The sequence below is a fragment of the Rhincodon typus genome, chromosome 3 (genome assembly GCF_021869965.1).
Source record: "Rhincodon typus isolate 14 chromosome 3, sRhiTyp1.1, whole genome shotgun sequence".
Taxonomy (NCBI): domain Eukaryota; kingdom Metazoa; phylum Chordata; class Chondrichthyes; order Orectolobiformes; family Rhincodontidae; genus Rhincodon; species Rhincodon typus.
Window position 1 is genome coordinate 73398695 of NC_063334.1, and position 24141 is coordinate 73422835.

The window sequence follows — 24141 nt, forward strand, 5'->3', positions numbered from 1 at the left end:
ATGCTGCTTGGCCTGCTGTGTTCATCCAGCTCTACACCTTGTTATCTCTATATAATCAAGTAGGTTGGCATCACAGAGATACATGATCCCTTGTCGTCACCTGAGGAATTGAGTTCTGAGTGGCACCCAATTGAGTTCTGGACTATTGTCGACTGTCCTGACGCAAGAAATTGATGAGAAAGAAAGATAAGAAAGCTTTGCATTTATATATTGTTTTCCACTTAGAACTTTTTGACTGGCAATTAAGTAATTTTGAACAGTAATTATAGTTGTACTGTAAGAAACCTTGGAGTCAAAACACACACAGCAAATTCTGAGAAATGGCAGCGTGATAATGATTAGAAATATCTGTTTTTATAATGTTGATTTTGTTGATGAAGAAGGGAATATGAGAGCAGACAAGCAAAAGATGTAAATACAGATTGTAAACATTTCTATACCTGAATCATAACAGATTAATGAAAATAAACCTTAGCTTATTAAATGCAAAATCAGATGAAAACATAATGAAGGATAAGGAAATAAAAGAGACATTAACATTTTTTAAAAATTCATTTACGTGATGAAGGCATTACTGGTGAGACCAATATTTATTGCCCATCCTTAATTGTCCAGAAGGCAGTTCACAGGCAACTACAATCCTATGGTATGGAGTCACATGTAGGCCGGACGAGGTAAGGATGGCAGTTTCCTTCCTTAAATGACATTGATGAATCAGATGGATTTTTCTGACAATCTATAGTAGGTACATGGTCATCATTCGACTCTTAATTGCAGATTTTTATTGATTTCAAATCCTACCATCTGCCATCATGGGATTCAAATCCAGGTCCCCAGAACATTTCCTGGGTCTCTGGATTAAGAGTCCAGTGATACTATCTCTAGGCCAGCATCTACCTTCGCATTACATTCTTGAGAGAATATAGCACCAACACCCACATCACTCACATTGATAGCCACTTTCAATGGTTTTGCATAAGTAGGTGTGGTTAACACTGGGGCAGTAGTTAACACAGCTTTCAGGTTGTCACATCCCTTCTGATATTTCCCCGTCCACTGGAATTTTCTGCACTTCTTCAACATGTCAGTTAGTGGAGCAATCACACTGCTAAAATTTGGTACAAACTTCCAAATAAACCAGGAATTGTAGCATTTCCCTCTTCGTCGATGGTGTGGGAAACTTCCTAATAACCTTTGTTTTCACATCTCATGGGGCCATCTGTCCACACCCAATAATATGACCCAGAAATGTGACTTGAGCTTTTGCAAACACACTCTTAGCCAGGTTTATCAACAGCCCACCTCCTGATAGATGCTCCAAGTGTTCCTTCCACGTGTGACTAAAAATCACCAGGTCGTCAAATGTGCACTACCATACAATAGGGTAATTCTGAAGTGACTTCATTTGTTAGTCTTTGAAATGTGGCTGACCCATTTCTCATACCAAATGGCATGACTTTAAACAGGTCAAGTCCATTTGGTGTCACGAAAGCCAAAATTTCCTTCACTGTTTCAGAAAGGTACCTGCCAGTATTCTCTGACTAAAATTTTTTAAATTGTGAGGGGCATAGATCAGGTGAATAGCCAAGGTCTTTTCCCTAGGGTAGGGGAGTCCAAAACTAATCCTGTCACATGACACAATACCAGGTCCAATATAAACCTGCTCTCTGTCGGTTCCAAAATGTCGTGCACTAAGAAGCTGTCTCAAAAATATTCTATTAATTGCTCATCCAAGCTCCTAGTGCCAATCTGGTTTTTTCTGTTTATGCTTAGATTAAATTTCCCCATGATTTTTGACATCACTTATCACAAGCAATCAATACTTCTTCTTGTATTCTTCACCCTACATTTTGGTTGAGAGTCGACTGACCAGTTTTACCAGTGAGTCCTTTCCTCTCTACGCCTAATTTCCACTCAAACCGATACCACATCCTAATCTCCTGAACTAAGTATATCCCTATTACACAAATGTCATCCTTGATTAACGGTGCTATCCATCCACATTTATGTAGCTTACTTTTTTTGTTTTGGATGTTGTATACCTCTCAATGTTCAGTTCCCAATTTGTATCATCCTGAAGCCATGTCTCTGTAATAGCTGTCAGTTCATATTTATTTACTGCAAGTTGTACTATCAATTAATTTATTTTGTAATGAATGGTGTAAAAGAAAAGTTTTGTCTTTTTGTTACCTTTGGAATGTCTAGTCTTTATTGTTGGTGTATTCCTAGGTTTTCTTTTCCTGCCTCTTCCAGTCATTCCCTGACCCTCATGTCCCATTTTACTATTTACCTCCCTTACCTTCTTTCTACTCTTTGACAAAGCACATTTGATCCCTTGCCCCCATTATTTACTTTAAAATCCTTTATAGTTCTCTCATTTTGAAGTTCACAAGAACACAGGTCCCATTACAATTCAATGTAAACAGTCCAAATGGTGCAGCCCTCATTTTCCCAATGTGGAAACTCTTTAATTGGTCCTTGTACTTGCATGAACCAAGGCATGTACATGAAGTTAGATAGTTTGGCCATGCTAAATTGTCCATTGTGTCCAGGGATATTCAGGCTGGGTGGATTAGTCATGGGAAATGCAGGGTTATAGGGTAGAGGGGTGGGCCTGGATGCAATGCTCTTCAGAGGATCAGTGTGAACTCGATGCGCCAAATGGCTTGCTTCCACACTGTAGGGATTCCGTGATTCTATGAGTTGGTTATTCTTTACATCCTTTCAGGATTTCATACTAAGCAATTTTTAGCTCTAGCCTCTAAGTAATGTCTACTACAAAACATTTATGGTTTGAAAATGTCATGTTACATGTACTCTCCTGCCATCAGTGAAGTTGAATGTGTAACACTCAGTGTCTTAATTCAGTGCCTTATATCACTCAACTATATCACTCCTGAAATGTACACCCCATTGTTATAAAATGAGAAGGATTAATGTACTAGGACTGCTATCTGAATTCTAACATTAGAATTAGAGATTTGTAAAATACACACACATTCAGGAGCTTGAGCTGTGCAGCTGTATGTTAATTAGAATCCAGTTTGTGCATGTAATTCGAAAGGACCCATTTTGTACTAAATGAGTAGCAATGAAAATCCTACATAGGGACTTTTTTTTATTATTTTCACATTCACTCCAATACAAAAGAAGAAAGTAAAACTCTACACCTGAGGCTTTCAACCCATAATGATCCTACTTTGAAGTCACAACCACAGCTAGATATCAATGTTTCTATGACTGCTTTGAAGTACTACTTGGTTCTGAGCACCTACTACATTCTGGTTTAATCTGTATTTCTCTGCTTTTAGCTCATGTGGAAATAAATTGGTTTTCTGTCTTTTAGAGATGAGATATGGAGAGATGAGATATGGACAGGGTAAATGAAGTTTAAATCCTTGTTGGAAGTGATGTATTAGCAAACTGTGCCATAGCATTAATGCCAGTTTTAGAGGAACTATTCTCCACTGGGTATATTCTGAAGCTTACCTCAAAGAACAGGGCAAACTGCAGTGTAAGGCTGAATACTTCAAACACAGGAAGGAAGAGGGAATTTGAAAGGGAATCTCTGCAGATAGCTGTTGCACATTGAAATAACTCTTCGGACACCAGCATCCTATCACCAATCATCCTTTATTTACAAATGCATAACCTTTGACAATAGCACTGCCTCTCACTGAGTCAGGCATTCAGGGGTGCAATATCCCATTCATTCTTTTATGTCAGCCAAGCCTCCCTGTTTGGACTAGATTAACAGCCCCAATCGGGGAACTCATATTCTATGATGTCTAGCTGGCTAATCTCATTACAGCCACTACACACATCTCCAGTAGTTGCTGAATCCTGACATTAGTTTGCTTACCCACCAACTTGTTTAAGTAATGGTAGTGAAAAGTAAACTAAAGCTGCAAAGGGGGAGAAAGATACAGATATGCATAAAATTCATCATGGTTTTGATTTTAACCTGGAGATACGTTCTGTGCCACGGTTGAGGTGGGGGTAGGTGAACTTCTGCTTCTTCTGAAATGTTGTCAGCATCCTCTTCCTTTGTAAAACAAAGCACTCTTTAAGTATAAAATACACATGAAATATTCTAGCCTTGCACCGCGCCTCCCTTTGTAACCTATAATTGCTTACTTTTTACATGCCAATAGAAGATTTTGGGTTCATCTTTATTAGAGCTGCCAAGTCTATTCTCATATTCTCTTTGCCAGCCGTATCCTTCACTCCACTTCTCCTCTCAACTAATTGTATTTGGCTAGTTTCTCGTTCAAAGAAATCAACTGACATGCATTATATGTGCACTTTTAGTGTTTCATTATATTCTCCATCCGCTCATCACCCAGTGAGTTAGTTTTGCTCCTTTACCTTTGGCCCTTGCTGGAATGTACCTTGTCTGTATCTGAAACAGCCTGTTATAGATTGGCCAATGTTCTGTCACAGATTTTCCGGTAAAACTTTGATTCCATTTTATCCCGGCTGGATCCCCTATCAACCCATTGAAGTAAGCCCATGTACAATATAGAAGTTGTACTTCAGATTATTCTTTCCTCTTCTCTGTAACTAATCTAAATCTCCTGTCCCACATATAATGGGCCAATTTTGTCCACCTAATTCCCCAGAACCAGATTCAACAATGCCTCTTTCTTAGTTGGACAAAGAAATATATTTTTCTACTCATTCATTTGATGCGGGCCATCATTAGTTGGCCTAGGAATTACTGCCCATCCCCAGTTGCCTTGAGAAGATGGTGGTGAGCTGCCTTCTTGAACCACTGCAGTCCATTTGTTGTAGGAAGAGCTAAAAGGCCTTTGGGGAGAAGTTCCAAGGTTTTGACCCAATGACAGTGAAGGAACAGTAACATATTTCTGAGTCAGGTTGTTGTGTGGCATGGAGGGGAACGTGCAGCACTGTGTTCCCAGGTATTTGCTGCCTAGATCTTTCTAAATGGAAGTGGTCATGGGTTTGGAGAATGCTGCCTAAGGATCCTTGTTGAGTTTCTGCTGTGCATCTTGTAGACTGTATACACAGCTGATATTGTGCATCAGTGGAGGAAGGAATTAATGTTTCAGTTGTGGTGCGAATCAAATGGGCTACTTTGTCCTGGATGGTGTCAAGTTTCTTGAGTGTTGTTGGTGCTGAACTCATCCAGGCAAGTGGGGAGTATTCCATCATATTCCTGACTTGTGCCTTGTAAATGGTGGACAGGCTTTGGTGTGTCAGGAGGTGAGTTACTTGCTGCCGGACTCCTATCCTCTGATCTAGTCCTGAAGCGACAATACTTAGATGACTAGTCCAGTCAGTTTCTGGTCAGTGGTAACCTCCATAGTGTTGATAATGTAGGATTCAGTGTTGGTATTACCATAAAATGTCAAGGGGAATGGTTAGGTTCTTTCTTCTTAGAGATGGTTAACTGCCTGGAATTTGTGTGATGTAAATGTTACTTGCCACTTGCAGGCCTAAGCCTGGATATTGTCCAGGTCTGGTATTTGGACATGGACTGCTTCACTATCTGAGGAGCTGTGAATGATACTGCACATTAAGATGATAGTGGTGGCATAGGCAGCTTCTGGGCTCTTGAGCCTGGGACACGTCCATTCTGTCACTTTTTCCTTTTTCCCCTTCTTTTCTTGTCTTTTTATTTCATTTTTCTCAGTTCTTCAGTTTATTTTTTTACTTAGCTTCTGGAGAGAGCTCAGTTGTGGAGGCAGCGGCGGCGGTGGCATTGGAATCCAGAGTCTGGAGCATGGCAGTGGCTGGGGCTAGTGGGACTTTGATGGTTGGTAGTGAAACGGCTGGCGATCGGTGATGAAATAGCTGGCCAGCCCGGATGGCGCTCGGCGGTGAGGGACTCAGCTCAGCATTGGGGAGAGCATACCCTCATCGGGAAAGCCCATCATGGAGAGACTGCAAGCCCATGGCAATAAAAGGAGTGTCATGTTAAACTTTTAACTGTATTTCTTTATTTTTCTATTTTATAATAAGAAGAACTGTAATGTTTAACTTTTAACTTATTTCTTAACTTTTCTATTTTGTACTTAGGTACTATTGTCTGGGAGTGGTGACTTTGTATACTTTTCATTGTATTCCTGTATCCCTGTACTTGAGTGCATGTGACAATAAAACTTAATTCTAATTTTAACTTTGTACAATCCTGTGAAGAGACTTGGAACTGAAAGTAGTTGCTAGTAGACTGAGGCATACTTTTGGGTGGTCCAGACAAGTAAACATCTGTAATATATCGTAGAGTATAAGAGAATTATTGAAGGAAATAAGGAGTAAAATTATGAGCACATTATCACCATATTATTAGGTTAATAGTGATTGTTTTGTTTTTGTCTTTTATATACAATAAAGTCTGTTTCTTATGGCACAGTTCAATTGTTTATAACAAGGTGTGTGACCTTCTCTTTAAAAGTTACTAGTCTCTACCCGGATTAGATTAAGTGTTGAGTTTGTAGTTTTCCAATCCACTGGACCTTTCCAGAGTCAAGGACTTTTGGTAGATTAGAACCAAATGCATCCACTATCTCTGAATCTAATTCTTTTAAGATCTGATGATGCAAGTCATCAGTTCCAGGGATTTGTAATCCTTTAGTCCAGTTAGTTTTCACAATGATTATGATTGTTTAAATTCATCCCTCCATTTTGCCTCTTCATTTTCTACTACAATTGAGATGCATTTTGGTTTTTCTGCTGTGAAGATGAATATGAAATACTTAAGTCAAAGTTGATGCTACTTCTTTGTTTCCCATTGCCAATTTTCCAGTTTCTCCATCTAAGGAACTAAGGCTCACTTTAGCTATTCCTTTCTTTTTTATATACTTGTAGAAACTGTTGCCGTTTGTTTTCTATTTCTTGCTGTTTTTTCTTATACCATAGTGATCGGAACCAGGTGGACCTCATCGACTACGAGGTTCTTGATTGTGGTTGTTAACCTGGGCCAATCAGGAAAGCCTTTGGCTGACCAATGTAACCAGGAGATTAGAATCTGCTCAGTTGAGGACTGACTCCGAGCTGGCTGGTCACAGCCAGTGTACTGTACACTAGTAAATAAAGGGTGACTTGGTGACAGGACCTAGCCTCTGTGCAGTTATTTCACATACTCTAATTCTAATTTTATTAGTTGCTGGTTTTTAGAATGTTTCTAATCTTTTGGTCTACCATTAATCCTCACAAAATTCTATGCTTTTTCTTTCAATAGGATACATCCTTTACTTGCTGAGTTAGATATGAAAATGCATCCTTTGGTAGAGTCTTTTCTTTTCAATAGGATACATCTTTGTTTAAAATTATGAACTACCTTCTTAAATATTTGTCACTGCTTCTCTGCCATCTTGCTTTTGTTCTAACTTTTCTGGTTCAATTTGTCTTAATCTGTATTCAATGTGATTGATTAACTCTTAATTGCCTTCTGAAATGGCCTAGCATGCCACTAAATCCAAGGGCAACTAGGGTTGCTAGCAATGCCCAGATTCCATGAAAGAATGTTTTGAAAAACCTTGTGATTGCCATTCTTTATGTTTATGACACCAGTTTTCCATGTCCATTTTTCACCCTCAAATTAAATATAAAATTCTGTCACGTTATGGTCACTCTCATCTAGAGGATTCTTTGTTATTACAAGGAAGTTTTTTTCTCTCAGAGCATTATCAGGCTTTGGAATTCTCTTCCACAAAGAGCAATGGAGGTTTGGTCTTTGAATATATTCATGACCGTTTGATGAGGTAGTCAAGGTAATGGGCATGGAGCGGATGGGTATAACAGGCAGAAAAGTGGAGTTAAGGTCACAATCAGACTGGCCGTTGAATGGTGTTCAGTCTCCTTGGATCATAAAAAAGGCTTTCTCCTACTTCAATTTCTTAAGATCTTATTAACTTATGAGGTTTATTATTGTGAACCATGAGGAGGATAGTGGAAGACTTCAAGCACATAGACAGGCTGATTGAATAGGTGGATGTTTTCATGCAGAGAAATGCAAACTGAATTTCCATATGAAGAAAGAGAAATATAAAACAGAAGATATGATTCTAAAGAGTTGTGAAGGAACAGAGAGACGTGAAGAGTTTATGTGCATAAATTGTTGAACTGACTGGGCAAGTAGAAAAAATTGTTAATAAGAACATAAGAACTTTAGAACTAGGAGCAGGAGTAGGTCATCTGGCCCCTCGAGCCTGCCCCGCCATTTAATAAGATCATGGCTGATCTTTTTGAGACTCAGCTCCACTTACCCGCCCACTCACCATAACCCTTAATTCCTTTACTGTTCAAAAATTTATCTAGCCTTGCCTTAAAAACATTCAGTGAGGTAGCTTCAACCGCTTCACTGGGCAGGGAATTTCACAGATTCATAACCCTTTGGGTGAAGAAGTTCCTTCTGACCTCAGTCCTACATCTGCTTCCCTTTATTTTGAGGCGATGCCCTCTAGTCCTAGTTTCACCTGCTAGCAAAAACAACCTCCCTGCCTCCACCTTATCTATTCCCTTCATAATCTTATATGTTTCTATAAGATCTCCCCTCATTCTTCTGAATTCCAATGAGTATAATCCCAGTCTACTCAGTCTCTCCACATAATCCAACCCTCTCAACTCTGGAATCAACCGAGACCAAAACTGCACACAGTACTCCAGGTGTGGCCTCACCAGGACCCTATACAGCTGCAGCATAGCCTCCCTGTTTTTAAACTCCATCCCTCGAGCAATGGCAGACAAAATTCCATTTGTCTTTTTAATCACCTGCTGCACCTACAATCCGACCTTCAGCGATTCATGCACAAGGACACCCAAGCCCCTCTGCACAGCAGCGTGCTGCAATTTTTTACCATTTAAAACATAGCCCATTTTGCTGTTATTCCTACCAAAATGGATGACCTCACACTTATCAACATTTTACTCCATCTGCCAGACCTTTGCCCACTCACTGAGCTATCTATATCCCTCTGCAGACTTTCAGCGTCTTCTGCACACTTTGCTCTACCACTCACCTTAGTGTCATCTGCAAATTTTGACACACCACACTTAGTCCCCAACTCCAAATCATCTATGTAAATTGTAAACAATTGAGGTCCCAACGTTAATCCCTGAGGCACACCACTAGCCACTGACCGCCAACCAGAAAAACACCCATTTTCCCCTACTCTTTGCTTCCTACTGGTCAACCAATCCTCTATCCATGCCAATACATTACCTGTAATACCGTGCAACTTTATCTTATGTAGCAGCCTTTGGTGTGGCACCTTGTCAAACGCCTTCTGGAAATCCAGATACACCACATCCACAGGTTCCCCATTGTCCACCATGCAAGTAATGTCCTCAAAGAATTCCACCAAATTAGTTAAACATGACCTACCCTTCATGAACCAATGCTGGCTGTTCCCAATGGGACAATTTATATCCAGATGTCTTGCTATTTCTTCCTTAATGATAGATTCAAGCATTTTCCCCACTACCGAAGTTGAGGACATAAGGCAGATGGGTTCATGGGCTTTACAAACAAAGGCATGAAATATTAAACTAAGGAAGTTATGAAATGCTACTTTTGTCTCAACTGGAGTATTGTGTTCAATTTTAGGTGCCAAACCTCAGGAAATACCTGAAGTCTTTACAGGAAATGTACAAATAATTTGAGAATAGTTCCAGAAATGAAGCTGAGATTGTTCGCTTGAGAGAACAGAAGGTTGAGAGATTGACTTTTTAAAAATCATTCAGGCAGTAGGCAGAGTAAATAGAGAAAAGCTGTTCAATTGATGGATAGGTGAAGAACAAGAGGACACTGATTTAAGTGATTTACGGCGAAAACACCAAAGGTGCCAAGTGGTCATTCAGCCCATCCTTTCTGCACCAGCTCTTCAAATGAGTATCATTACCTACTGCTAATTTCCTACATATCCTCCTATACCCTTATACATTGGATGATTATTTGGATAGAAACAATGCCTTCTTGAATGCCTCAAATGAACCTGCCTCCACCACACTCGCCAGGCAGTGCATTCCGTACCCTAATTACTCACTATGTGAAAAAGTATTTTTCTTGCATCACATTTGTTCCTTATGGTCTGCATTTGTTTTCCCCTTTAGCTCATCCAATTTCCTTTTGAAAAGCACAGTTGATTCTACCTCTGCCAATCTTTCAAGCAGCGCACTCCAGGTCCACACCACATGCAGCCTGAAAATATTTTCCTCGCAGCACCTTCAGTGTTTTTGCCAATCATTTGAATCGGTGTCCTCTCGTTCTTCACCTAGCCATCAATTGAACAACTTTTCTCCATTGGCAGAGACAGAATCAGATTTGAAGTGTATTAAGTATAAGGAGAGATTGGTCAAACGTGGCTTGTTTTCACTTGAATGTCAAATGATGAGGGGCGACCTGAAAGACATTTACAAAATTATGAGTGGCATCAACATAGAGAGGAATCCAGACGTACAAGTCCACTGTTCTCTGAAAGTGCCAACACAAGTGAATAAGGTGGTCAAGAAGGCATATAGCATGCTTGCCTTCATTGGTCGGCTCTTAGAGTATAAAAATTGGCAAGTCATGTTGTAGCTGAATGGAACTGCAGTGAGAACACATTTGCAATATTGTGACAGTTCTGGTCGTCACACTACAAGAAGGATGTGGAGGCTTTGGAGAGGGTATAAAAACAGTTTACCAGGATGCTGCCAGGTTTGGAAGGTATTAACTATGAGAAGAGATTGGACATACTTGGCTTGTTTTCACTTGAGCATCGAAGGATGAGGGGCGACCTGATAGAAGTTTACAAAATTACGAGAGGCATGTACAGAATGGATAGTCGGAGTCTTGTTCCCAGGATAGGAATGTCAATTACTAGGGGACATAGGTTTAAGTAAAATGGGGTAAGTTTAAAGTAGATGTGAGAGGCAGGGTTTTTTTATACAGAAGGTAGTAAGTGCCTGGAATGCGCTGCCAGAGGAGGTGGTGGAGGTGTAGACAACAGCAACATTAAAGAGGCATCTTGACAGAAACATGAGTAGGCAGAAAATAGAAGGATACGGACCATGTAGACATAAAAGGATTTTAGTTTAGAAAGGCATCATGTGTCAGCACTATCCTGCTGGGCTGAAGGGTCTATTCCTGTGCTGTACTGTTCTTCATTCTTTATTCTTAGTGAAATCTATCCTTTACAATGCTTGAGAAGTTCTAGATATTGTAATTTAAAGTAAATATGGATGCTTTAAAATATTTAAGTTAAAAAGCATTGATATGTAAGTATATTGCATTCTATTTCAAAGTTTCTTTTCTTCTAGCTGGCCCACCATACACACTGTATTTTGGTGTAAAGTTCTACGCAGAAGATCCATGTAAACTTAAAGAAGAAATAACAAGGTAACAAGATGTAAATGAGATGCTTGTTACATTATAAATGACTAAACTAAACTAGAGCTCCCAAAGCTCTCCATCTAATCATGTTTGGGGCAGGAAGGCTTGCAAGCAGACTTCCTGCTCTGAGGCCAATTGAGATAATGAAGCAGTCACTTAAATACCACATCTCATGACCGCTGGCACTGCATCATTATTGGCCAGGGTTTTCGATCTCAGGGAGTCACCCAACAAACCCTGTGGATCCCTCCTTCAAGGGCGCTCACCACCCACACCCCTCTCTCCAATCATATGGAGACCCTGGCTTCCAAACTCTCCTGGAGAGGGTGGAGAAAAAGCTTACCAGGATATTGCCTGGTCTGGAGGGTATTAGCTATGAGGAGAGATTGGATAAACTTGGTTAGTCTTCACTTGAGTGTTGAAGGATGAGGGATGACCTGACAGAGTTTACAAAATTATGAGAGGCATGAATAGAATGGACAGTCGAAATCATTTTCCCAGGACTGACATGTCAGTTGCTAGGGACAGAAGTTTCACATAAAACAGGATAAGTTTAAAGGAGATCAAAGAGGCAAGTTTTTTTTACACGAGGGTGGTAAGTGCCTAGAATGTGCTGGCAGAGGAGGTGGTGGAGGCAGATACATTAGCAACATTTAGGAGGCACCTTGTCAAAAATGTGAATAAACAGGGAGTAGAGGGATGTGGACTGTATAGAGGCAAAGGGTTTTTAAGTTTAGAAAGGCATCATGTGTCATTAAATTTCATCCACACAATCTCTTAATTATACAATTAAATCATCTAAAATGATCTCTGTGAGAACAATGACATTGAACAGTTTGTTCACAGAAAACACATTTGATTCTTTAATGGTGAAATTGACACTTTATTGCAGTCACAGAATTCAAAATACTTCCCTGACGTTGATCTGTTATAGTATCAGATCTGGTCAGATCTGGGAGGTTCCCATTGAATGTTAACCTCCACTGCCCTTGCTACTAACACGCCTTTTCTTGCAAGCAATCCCATCCTTGTGACTTGATCCCACCTGCACTTACCTCTGTCCAGGTATCTTTTGGTGATCTCCGGTGAAGGCCCCACTGTAATACCAGCAATGGCCTCTGCTCACAGTGGCACTGTCCAATTTGGAGCACAGTTAGACTCTAATTGTTAGGTAGTTCTTGGGTGGAGTTACTGTCTTAGATGGCTAAATTCCATAGAGGGTGAGAGGGTGGTTTGACGTGGGTCATGGAAGTGCTTGGTTGGAGTGTAGTCACATGAAATTCCTGGAGAAAAGCAATGTTGGGCATCCTGCACTTCTCCAACTGGTGGTCAAGACCCTTGTCGCTTAAATCCCAGCCAATGTTTATGTGAGTTTCCTTTTGTCAGATACCTGACTCAGCTTTGATCAGATGTATTTCAACTGTAGGCTGATTTATCAAAAATGTTGATGCACTAGATGGAATTTGGCTTTAAAAATGTCTTTACTGATAACTTTCTTGTTCTTGTTTCAGATATCAGTTTTTTCTGCAGGTCAAACAGGATGTTCTTCAAGGTCGGCTGCCTTGTCCTTTAAACATTGCTGCTCAACTGGGTGCTTATGCTATCCAGTGTAAGTGTGTCTGTCTTACTCTAACTGTTTAGTGAAGTTTTATAATGTATGTTGCATGATCTTAAATGAAGGACACTGTTTCTATGAAGATAACAATTACACAGGTCTGTAAAAGTTAACTTCAATGTGTAGCAAGGTGAGTTCCATTTGCAAGAGAAAGACCTTGCTTGGAGTTTCTGTTCACTCCTCCTGATAATCAGTCTTATGCTACTTTTAACCCTGGGAGCATTTATTTTATCCCACTTTGAGTTTCTGACTCTTAGTTTTATTAGTCAGAAGACCTTGGATTGGGGATGGAACTTCCTGTTCCCTATATGTAGCAGAAGCATAGAAGCTGAAAATCCAGGCTGACATATCCCAATACAGTGAGATGTAATACACATTACGTTGAGTAGTGTTACAGTGTCAGTTTGCCAAGGCAATACAATCACAGAGAGGAGATCAAAAGTATTTTTTTAAAAAATGCAAAATTAAAACAATTAAAGTTAACTTAGAGATTAAAACATAGGTCAAATGGATTGAAATGATAGTGATTGGAATGAGTTTGGCCAGGTGGATCTCATTGACAATGAGTTCCCTGATTGAGGTTGTTAACCTGGGTCAATCAGAGAGCTCTGGCAGACAGGTATAAACAGGAGTCTCAGACAGTTCCCTCACTTTAGGGACTGCCTCTAAGCTAGCTAGGCAGAGCCCATGTACTGGGTACATGTAAATAAAGGGTGACTTGGTTATGGGATACTGGCCTCTGCAGTTATTTCGGAAACAAAAGCAGAAATTGCTGGAGAAACTCAGCAGATCTGGCAGCATCTGTGGAGAGAAAGCTGAGTTGTTTCATGTCCAGTGACCATTCTGAATGAGGAGCTGAGATGTCATCATATTTTTTAAATTAGATTGCCTAAGGTCCAGAATCCATAATTTATATACCTACATTTGTAAATATGAAATGAATCCACAGTTCTAGGTATAACAGTAGGACCAATTGATTACATTGGTTGTAAATGTGAATGCAAAAATACAATCAAATATTATTTTTTTTCTGTTTAGCTGAACTTGGAGACTATGACCCTTACAAGCACACAGCAGGTTATGTGTCTGAATATCGATTTGTTCCTGATCAAAAGGAGGACCTTGAAGAAGCAATAGAACAATTCCATAAAGCATTAAGGTAGGGCCATTCTGTTTCTCACAGTAAACAAAATTATACTTCAGTTAGTATTAGCTACTTTCAGAAAGTCCACAGGAGTTTCTGTAACCAGCAAGAAATATGTATTAGAATATTTTTTCTCAATTATTAAGTGGGGTTGTTTATATTGATTACTTGAAGAATTTTAATAATAGGAGCCTCAGCTGTGACAAACATTTGCTGATGATTGCACAAGGTTCAGCACCATTCACAACTCCTCAGATACTGAAGCAGTCCATGTTCAAATGCAACAAGGCTTAGACAATATCCAGGCTTGGGCTGACAAGTACCAAGTAACATTCATGCTTGTCAATTGTGTGGCAATGACCATCTCCAACAAGACAGAATCTAACCATGGCCCTTGACATTCAATGGCATTACTATCACTGAATCCACCACTACCAATATCCTGGGGGTTACTATTGACCAGAAACTGAACTGGACTAATCGTGTAAATACAGTGGCTACAACATCAGGTCAGAGGAATCTTAGGGTGTAACTCAATCCTGACTCCCCAAAGTATATCCACCATCTACAAAGTGTAAGTCAGGAAGATGTCAAAATGGTCCCCACTGTCTTGGATGAGTTCAACTCCAATAACACTGCAATCTGCAATCACAACCACATCCACAAGCATTGACTCCCTCCACCAGCAATGCTCAGTAGCAGCACTATGTACCATCTACAAGATGCACTTCAGAAATTCACCAAGGATTCTTAGACAGCACCTTCCAAACCCACTACCACTACCACCTAGAAGGACATGGGCAGAAAATACATGGGAGCACCACCACCTGCAAGTTCTTCTTGTCGTTTCTTCACAGTCATTGGGTCAAAATCCTGGAACTCCCTTCTCACCGACACCATGGGATCCCATATACTGCAGCAAGTTAAAAAAGCAGCTCACCACCAGCTTCTCCAGGGTAGTTAGAGATGGGCAATAAATGCTGGTTGAGTCAGCATTGCCCACCTCCCATGAAAAGATGTAAGAAATTCATGGAATTAATAAACGTGCAATGATGATTTGAAGCTAGTTGTGCCATTTTGAACCTTAATGCACCAATTAATGTTCTTCCTTTGTTGAACACGTAGTTAGTAGTAGGAAGGCTCCCCCATTTCATCATGCTATTTAAGGTGATCATCAATTACTTAACAGGTTAGCGGCTGGCTGATTTTATTGGGCTGTTGTTACAATTTGAACAGATGTTTAATGTTTTCTCTAACTCTTTGACAGAGTCATAGAGTCTGTTGCAGAGGGTAATGATGTGACAAATGCTAAAGGTTTTTTTTTTCCTCCCATTAAGGGTTCTGAACAAATCAGTTGCTCCTTGGCTTGAGTACAATAGTATCCTGAAATATAGCATGACTTGTAGATTAAGCAGATGCCACATGCAGGACATGCTTCTAGGTGTTGGATGAGAAGGAGGAAAAGGTGTAAAGGGGCTTGTCCTGACCCGAAACGTCAGCTTTCCTGCTCCTCTGATGCTGCCTGGCCCGTGTGTTCCTCCAGCTCCACACTATGTTATATCTTCAGCAGAAGGTCATGTCCATCCAGCGTGTTCAGGAAACAATTCTATTACCTGAACCCCATCAAGAAACAATGTGTAAGAAATCTACGTTTCAATAAGAACCAAGGCAGAGAATCACAAAGTCAATGTCCAGTATCTTTGAAGTAGTGTTCTTTGCCAGCTGTATTTGAACCAGCATACCAAAATAAAGACCAGCGAGAGAGGGACAAAAACCCTCCCTTGATCACATGACTCATGAATCTACTGCACAATCTATGCACACGTGTAGAATACATGCAGATCAAGCCATTCTGTCAAATTTCAGAACTTGGCAGTTCTCGACTATGAAAAGGGGACATTCGTGCCTTCCTCTAACAGTTCTGCTCTACGAGAGGACCTGTCAGGATGGAATACAGCATTTCTGAAGGAGCCTTGACTGGAATCTCCTGTCAGCAATGTGGAGCTCTGTCCTTTTGTACAAAGAAAAGGATTGGAGTGGCAATCTGTGTGAGATTGCCACTCCTTAGAAAATCCAGCCCAATGTGTCTCTGCCTGAACTGTTGAGTACTTAGAGCAGATGTTGAGAATTGTGTTGGTCTCATGCATACTGTAGGATCTTTCATCATGAAGGTACAGTCCTTCTCATCAGCGAAGCTGCGGAGGAGGAAGGAGGACAATGTAGACAACCACCTTCTGCCTTGGCTGTCCACGAACAGCTAATCTGACCACAATATTTACTGTGTGATCACCATCCCTCATTCATCAACCTCAGTACCCCTGTAAAGCAGGAATGGTGTTTGCTTTGTATATTAATTTAATTTTGATTCACCATTATCCTGCCTTTAATATCCCATCCATCACCTCTGTTAACATGCTGAATTTATATGCCTATTTTAATCAGTACATGATTGTTTGATATTTCAGCATTTAAACCTGATTATTCACTCTATAGATGAATTTTTTTCAATCTAAGTCATGCTGTAATTCTGTCATTGGGCTACAAACTTTGTTTTTTTTTAAATTAAATGCCATTATTATTTATTTCCAAGCTTAGTTCCCCTTGGTCATTAACCATCTGAGTGCCCACCTGGCCAAAACATAAACATAAAAGCCATTACAAAATAAACATTCCAAGCCAAATTCATGAATAACATCATGACATATTGTGTGCACAGTTCACTCAGTCACCCTTAATACCTGTGTTTGCCTGTTCTCGTTCTCCCCTGCAGTGTATCCTTGTAGCTTGCAGTATGCCTGCTAGAAGGTTGCTGAATTTCTATAAAAGAGGAAATTGCAGATGGCTTTAGAAGTTGGCCTCAAGCAGCTTCAGGCCTAGAATGCCAGCAGCAAACCACCCCAAATTCAGTATGGGATGGAACAGCCTGGAAAATCAAATTGCAGTCGTAGCCTGAATGAAAGGTTTTTGAGATAGTTACTATTTATAATAACAGCTAGTAATAGCTGTAAATCAGAAGGTGGAAGTGAGAGAGGAACTTAGCAAAACTGTAGTCTTGTAGAGAATGATACTGACCAAACTGATGGAGTTATGGGCTGACAATTCTGCAGGTCCGGATGGACATAATCCTAGAGGTACCTAACATGTTGGTGTTAATTTTCCAAACCAAATTGGATTCTGGAAAGGTTCTGTCAGACTGGAAAGTAGCAAATATTATCCCTCCAGAGGGAGCAAGGCAGAAAACAGGAAACTATATGCCAATTTGCTTGATATCTGTCATAGGGAAGGTAATAAAAGTGATAGTTAAAGGGAATATAGCTGCACACTTGGAAAAACTCAAGGGAATCAGAAAGACTCAGCATGGATTCATCAAAGGTAAATCGTGTTTAACCTATTTATTGGAGGTCTTTGAAGCAGTAACGTGCACTGTTTCTTTCAGGCACCCCAATGCACCAAATAGTTAACTGTGCATTCTCATCAGCATTCTTCTGTGTACTGCTCTTCACTGTTTCCCAGGACAGATTCACTTCCTGAAGGCTTCCCAGCTGCAAACACAATGCACTTTCCTCAAAAGAGTTTCAGACTTGCTTTAGGTGGTGTTGGAAGGTATTTTGAGCCTGCGGCTGATGCTTGGAGCCGATCAACACCATAGTTGGTACTTGCTGCAGTCATACAAACCTACAAACAAAGAACAAGAGCAGGCCATTCAGCCCCTCAAGCTTGCTCCACCATTTAACAAGATCATGGCTGATCTGATTTTAACCTCGACTCTACATTTCTGCATATCCCAATAATCTTTCATCCCCTTGGGTATGAACATTCTCAAGGTCTAGAACCTAAGGAACTGATTTCATGTGATTTTAAAAGAAGCAGTGTCTAACTGTAGGAAAGTACAATGATAGGTTAGGATCTAGAATGCACTCAGAGTGTGGTGGAGACAGAATCAATAGACATTCAAAAGGGAATGAGATATTTATCTGGAAGGAAACATTAGCAGAGTTATGGGGAAAAGGTAAGGCATGGGACTGACTAACTCTTATAGAGAGCTAGCATAGATTGACAGCACGGCTGAAAAGCCTCTTTCTGTTCTGTAAGCATTCTCTAGTTCTATAATCTTAATATTGCTTAATATTAGTAAAAGAGAGAAACATGTTGCCAAAGCCTGTGGTCTTGTGCTCATCAAGATAAATGCAAGAATGCCAAATTTTAAAGAATCACATCAATTTGTGCCACGGAAGCATATGTTACTGATTATTTGGCAAGTTGGATCCAATTAGTCATGGCAGGTCTTCCCAATTCCCCCACTTTTTCTGAGGATTGAAAATTTTCATGACACCGGAGTGGGAGAGAGGTAATGGGGCAGAGCTGGGAGATTGAGCTGGTGGAGTTTGGGAGCTGTTGGAGGAGGAGGGCTGGGCAGTGAGGTTGCGGGAGATCTGTGACAGTGGGGATAGGAAGATATGGGAACAAGGGGAGGGTGCTGTTTAAGCTGCAAGGCTTTTGAATGCAAAGCATCTACCTTTTCATTTACAACAGAAATTGCTGGAAAAACACAGCATTCTGGCAGCATCTGTGGAGAGAAAACAGATGTCCACAAAATAAATAAGTCCTTCAAAATTTAAGTCCTCCAAGCAATATTAAATGTAAAGTCTTTTGTAGCAATATAACTATGATACCAAATCACAAAACACTCAGTAATATATAGGTGTTGCAATAAATTTTACCAAATATTTTGCCACAGTCAAAAACATTGTCACATCTGAAGTGGCATTTATTCAAAACTAACCCATTGGCTATATTGCATTTTAGACATCAGATACTATATAAATGATCTTTTCTTCCTGGTGTGTTCAATCAAACTGTAGCTGAATAAATTACTCTTTGTTAGTCCCTATTTTCAAAATGAATGGTTGAACTCTATGTCCAGCAAATTTGTCGTCCTGTCAGTTGTAGGTTAAATCACGTTTTGTTTCATGGAGCTTTGCAGTGCTACTTCTGCATTATTTACTTTGCCATTTTATCACTAACTTGGGGTCAGTGTCAGAGTTAAAACTGCAAAGCAAACAGGACATATGATATGTTTCCTGATCCTTGATCTGGAGTGACCCTGAGGTGTTCTGACTGAATAGAAAGTTTGTTAGCTTTAAATACTAATAACATGATATTTGTAACACATTGTCAGACATGTTTATTACAAATGGGTTGGATATCCATAATTTTGCTTAGGGGTTGGAATGTAATATTACTTGGTAGTTCAATTACTTGAAAAGAGTCTTTCCATCTCTTGTAAATAAAAATAGGGTGGGCCCTCTTGTGGCACGGCAATAATGTCCCTTCCCCTGGACTGAGAAACCTAGGCTCAGGTCCTGCCTGCTCCAGATGTGAGTAATAACACCTCTGAACAGGTTGATGAGAAATTAGGTTAAATAAAAGAAATAGGGTCTCCACCCATTTCAAACAACTCTCCCTTCTTTCTTTTCTGCAAGAGAACAGTTTTTCAGTAACTGGAAATCATGTTTTTTTGAAACTTGTATTTCAATGAACAAATGGATGCCCTGAGAATCTCTACTATTTATGCAGAAACATTTTAATTTTTTTGAAGTGACTTGGTTTGATTTGAGATTCCTGTTCCATTGCTTATTTACTTATTTTAGTTTTGTTAAACTTAAACTAACCTCTTAAATTGCACTTAAGAAGCTCTTCTTTTCTTGTCAAAGCAGCCATGAATACTTGTAATATGCAGCTATTGTAGACATTCCAGATTCTTTGATATTTGATAGTTATTTTAACAAAGCCAATCTGCTCTGCTGTGTTCTGACAAACATTTAGGATAGGTAGGGGTGAGTTTCTGATTTGCTTTCTTCCATACTACCCTTAAGGTACTGATCATGCGATATTGTTCTTTCTATGCCACTAATTGTTTGGTACTTTGTCCTAGTAGCCATGCATCACATTTGAAGTAGACATAAACATTTAGTGGTAGCAGACTACTAAACTGTCACTCTGTCCTTACTAAGTTAAAACTAAGAATTGTTTATGCAGCAATGGTCTATTTCGTTCAAAAAACACACAATTTATAGTCAATCAGTCCATGTGGCATCTTATAAATTCCAGCTTTCGGATTAAAACCAGCCTGATTCTAGGTTAAAACTTTGAGACAGATTCTGAATGAAGCCTCATACCTACAATTCAGTGTCACATTTTGTATATGGCTATGGCTCTGCCTGATTGTCATGATAGTACAGCACTGATATTGACAATATAAACACTTTGCACACCTTGTGACACTCTTGGTCACCTGCACAGATTTATCATCTGACACTCAATTCACACCAGTTGTATGATCTTTTGATCTCTCTGCCCTTGATTTCTCTGCCTGTAAACTCTGTGCCTGTGTGCTGTGCTCTGTCACTGCACCTGACGAAGTAACTGCGCTCTGAAAGCTTGTGTGATTCCAAATAAACCTGTTGGACTATAACCTGGTGTCATGTGACTTCTGACTTTGTCCACCCCAGTCCAACACTAGCACCTCCACATCATCTTCTGAATTCCATTTGCTTAAGATACTTGTCACTGATTTCAATTGCTACTCCAAAATGAATATAATTGGAAATGTACTCAACATTGTCGTATGGGCATTGAATGTGTCAGTTACCTAACAGATAAGTTATCTTTACTGATATTTGTCCATAGCAGTTACACTTCATGACCTGATTTGCCCAACTCCTTCATAGATTTTGTGTATCTAATTTGGATAGTTACCTCTTGAAACTTCACAGAAATGGAAGGCATCCTTCAGAAGGCAATGAGTGATATAAAACATCAATAATGTAACCGTGGACAAAGAGGTGCTCAGAACACAGGACTCTTTGCAAGTGAAAAATCCCAGTGTGAACTATTATAACTGTTTATTGAGTACGTCTGGCCCATTGGAGTAATGCATTCAAAATAGTCTGCAACTGCTAGCCAATAAAATCCATACGGATTGCCATTCTGTTTTAGACCACGGGGAACTTTTGAAGTATCACCCAATCAGATCACGTTGCGTGGATTTTGTGGTTTTTGAGCATACCATAGTACATTGCAAGAGTAAGTATGTCATCATTACTTCGCAACACAGTCATTAGAGTGGATAGATTTAGCCACAGTCTACATCATGATATTGCTGAAAAGGGTGCATCTTGTCTAAATATTTCATCTTATACTCATCAGCAAAATTCGCAAGAAATATCTATGTAAAGGTAAAACAACATCTATACTGTATGACAGGAGAATGCTAATTGGTTGATGAGTGAACTCTGATTGATAGATGTGGTTGGCTGTTAACTGCCAAACATTGTCTGAATTTTATACCAGGCAGGTTGATGCTTATTCATTGCCTTTCCTAAATAATGGCAATTAGGAGGGCAGGAAAGCACAGCTAGCTAAAGTGAACCAGCAAACAAGTTTAAGAAATAGGTTAATAGGAATGTAGTGGCAGACATTTTAAGGGGATGTTTCAGCATAAACAGAATATGTACATTTCAACACTTGAGAAATAGTCCAAGGGGAAGACTCAACATCCGCAGTAAGCTAAAAAAAATTAATGATAATATCATAGTTAAAGCTAAAACATTTAATGGCACAACGATGGGTGTTAGTATAGAGGATTGGACAGAATATAAAAAGCAGCAAATAACCAAATGATTATAAGGAGGGAAAAACTACAGTAAGTGGGGAAAAAAGCTAGGGATACAAACAGAGTAAGAGTTTCTATAGACATTACTAAAATAGAATTAAGAGAGCAATAGTCCTATAGGAAATGAGTCTTTGGAATTGATAACAGAAAATGAGGAGATGGCAGATGAATTGAAGCGATATATGTATTTTTTTATAGAGGATACATGTAACACCCCCAAAATAGTTATAAGCCAGGAAATGGAAAGGTGTTTGGAACTGAAGAAAGTTGCAATCATCAGGGATATACTCCTGAGCAAATTGTTGGAGTTGCAGGTGAACAGGTCTCCAGAACCTGATGAAGTTCATCATAAGGCCTTAAAAGAAGGGGCTGGTGAAACAGCTAATGTTTTGGTTTTAATTTTCCAAAATTTTTTAAATTAGAGAAATGTTCCATTATGATGAAAGTTAGCAAATGTAATTATTTACTCAAAAAAGGAGGGAGACATAAAGCAGAAAAGTACAGGCCATAACATTGGTCGAAAGGAATATTTTAGAAGCTATTATTAAAGATGAAATAGCAAGGCACTTAAAGTTCAAGGTGATCAGGCAGAGGCAATCTGATTTTGTGAAAGGGAAATCCTGCTAAACCAATTTATTAGAATTTGTTGAGGCTATAACATGTGCTGTGGGTACAGTGGAGCAGGTGGATGTGCTGTATTTGATTTCCAGCAGGCATCTGATTAACATTTTGTTGTGGAAAATAACAGTTCATTGTGTAGGCCTTACCATATGGCATGTGCAGAAGATTTGCTAGCTAACAGAAAAACGGTTTTCTGAATATAACTGAACCTTTGATATTTGAGGAAGGGTCACCAGATCCGAAACGTTAAATCTGATTTTTCTTCACAGATGCTGCCAGACCTGCTGAGCTTCTCCAGCAACTTCTGTTTTTGTTCCTGATTTACAGCTTCCACAGTTCTTTCATCTTTTTATTCGATATTTTAAATGCATTTTACCATTTTATCTAAGAATGGAAAAACAAACAAAATCTCTGAAAGCTTATGACTTCAATACATTTGTACATTGCAGCATGACATGTAATTACTTGCTGCAAATTTGAAATGCTTTCTGGTAGTTTGAGATACATCAATTATGGTAGTTCGACATTAACATTGCTTTTGAAATGTGACACTATTCTTGCGAACTACACACTAACCCTGGCAGCATCTTCCCACTTTATTGTTGGGAGTTGGAAACCATAGAAACAGAATTCCAGTACTTTGTGCTGCAGATCAGTCAGAACATTAACACCTACAGTATATTCTAAGTTTGCAGTGTGGGGGCTACATTGAAATTTAATACACTGCTTTATATTCATTTTGAGGTTCAGGACAAATTAGCCAGTTGCAAATTGTCTTACCTCAGCTAGCTATGAATTTCAAGTCTAACACGTAATTCCCTTTTGTCACTTGCCACATACATATTCCCAAACAAACTGTCTCTGAAACACAAACTTATTGCATTTGAATGCATTCATATTTAAGCACAAAGTTGTAATTTAACCAAGCAGAATCCAATCTGGGTAAAATGACAACTTGCATATATTTAATGCCTTTCATTAAAGAACATCCAATCAGATACTTTGTAAATGGATGCAAGGGAAACAGATTCTGTGCCAGGAAGAGAATGGATAAACAAGGTGACTAAAAAATTAATAGGACAGATAAGGTTTGTGAAGGTTATTGAGGTGTAGAACACAGGAGAATTTGAGAAATAAGCTTCCAGACAATAAATCCATGATGGAGAAGAGATAAGAAGAAGAGAAATGTATAGACCTGAGTCAAGAAGACAAACAAGTAGAATTTTGTCATCCTATATCGACCTGAGCAGGGAGGTTCAGTGGCAGCCTGAAATTGGGCCTTCAGCCTCACTAATATCAATTAGACAATCTGTTGGTAAGTGTCACACCTTCATGGGTGTCTTGCCATATGAACAAAGTGACTATTTGATGACTTACCTTGCCAATTGCATATGTAAGGTAAGTCTTGAAGCCTGAGGAGTGACAAAGGAGAGGTGGAGATGGAGATGCCACTGAGATACAATGGAGTTGGAAAGCATGACTGGTGTGCACAGCAATGTTTCCAAAAAATATTTGGTTTGGGAAAAAATTATCAATTGGTGTCAGATGCTGCTTATATCATGGTCATAGAAGAATCCTGAGCAGAATGAAACCAGAATTGGCTGAGTATATAGAGACCAATAGTACCCATCACAGTTCTTGTTTACATTTGTAAGAGGCCTATCATCTGTTTTAGATGACTTCCTAGGATTCACTGAATTCTGCAAAGGTATGACCCACATGTAGATAAATTAGACAAGATTTTCAAC

General features: G+C 39.5%; 1 protein-coding gene across 2 annotated transcripts in view; it reads left to right on the top strand.

Moving 5' to 3' along the window:
• The window catches only part of epb41l4a (erythrocyte membrane protein band 4.1 like 4A), a 242889-nt gene that overhangs the window by 112894 nt on the left and 105854 nt on the right, over window positions 1-24141 (top strand). The window contains exons 5-7 of one of the 2 annotated variants that reach the window (XM_048595332.1): window positions 11251-11344; window positions 12850-12947; window positions 13992-14112. In XM_048595332.1, coding sequence (XP_048451289.1) covers window positions 11251-11344; window positions 12850-12947; window positions 13992-14112 — 313 coding nt within the window. The remainder of the gene's footprint in view (window positions 1-11250; window positions 11345-12849; window positions 12948-13991; window positions 14113-24141) is intronic. The other variant, XM_048595333.1, reaches the window with a different exon arrangement.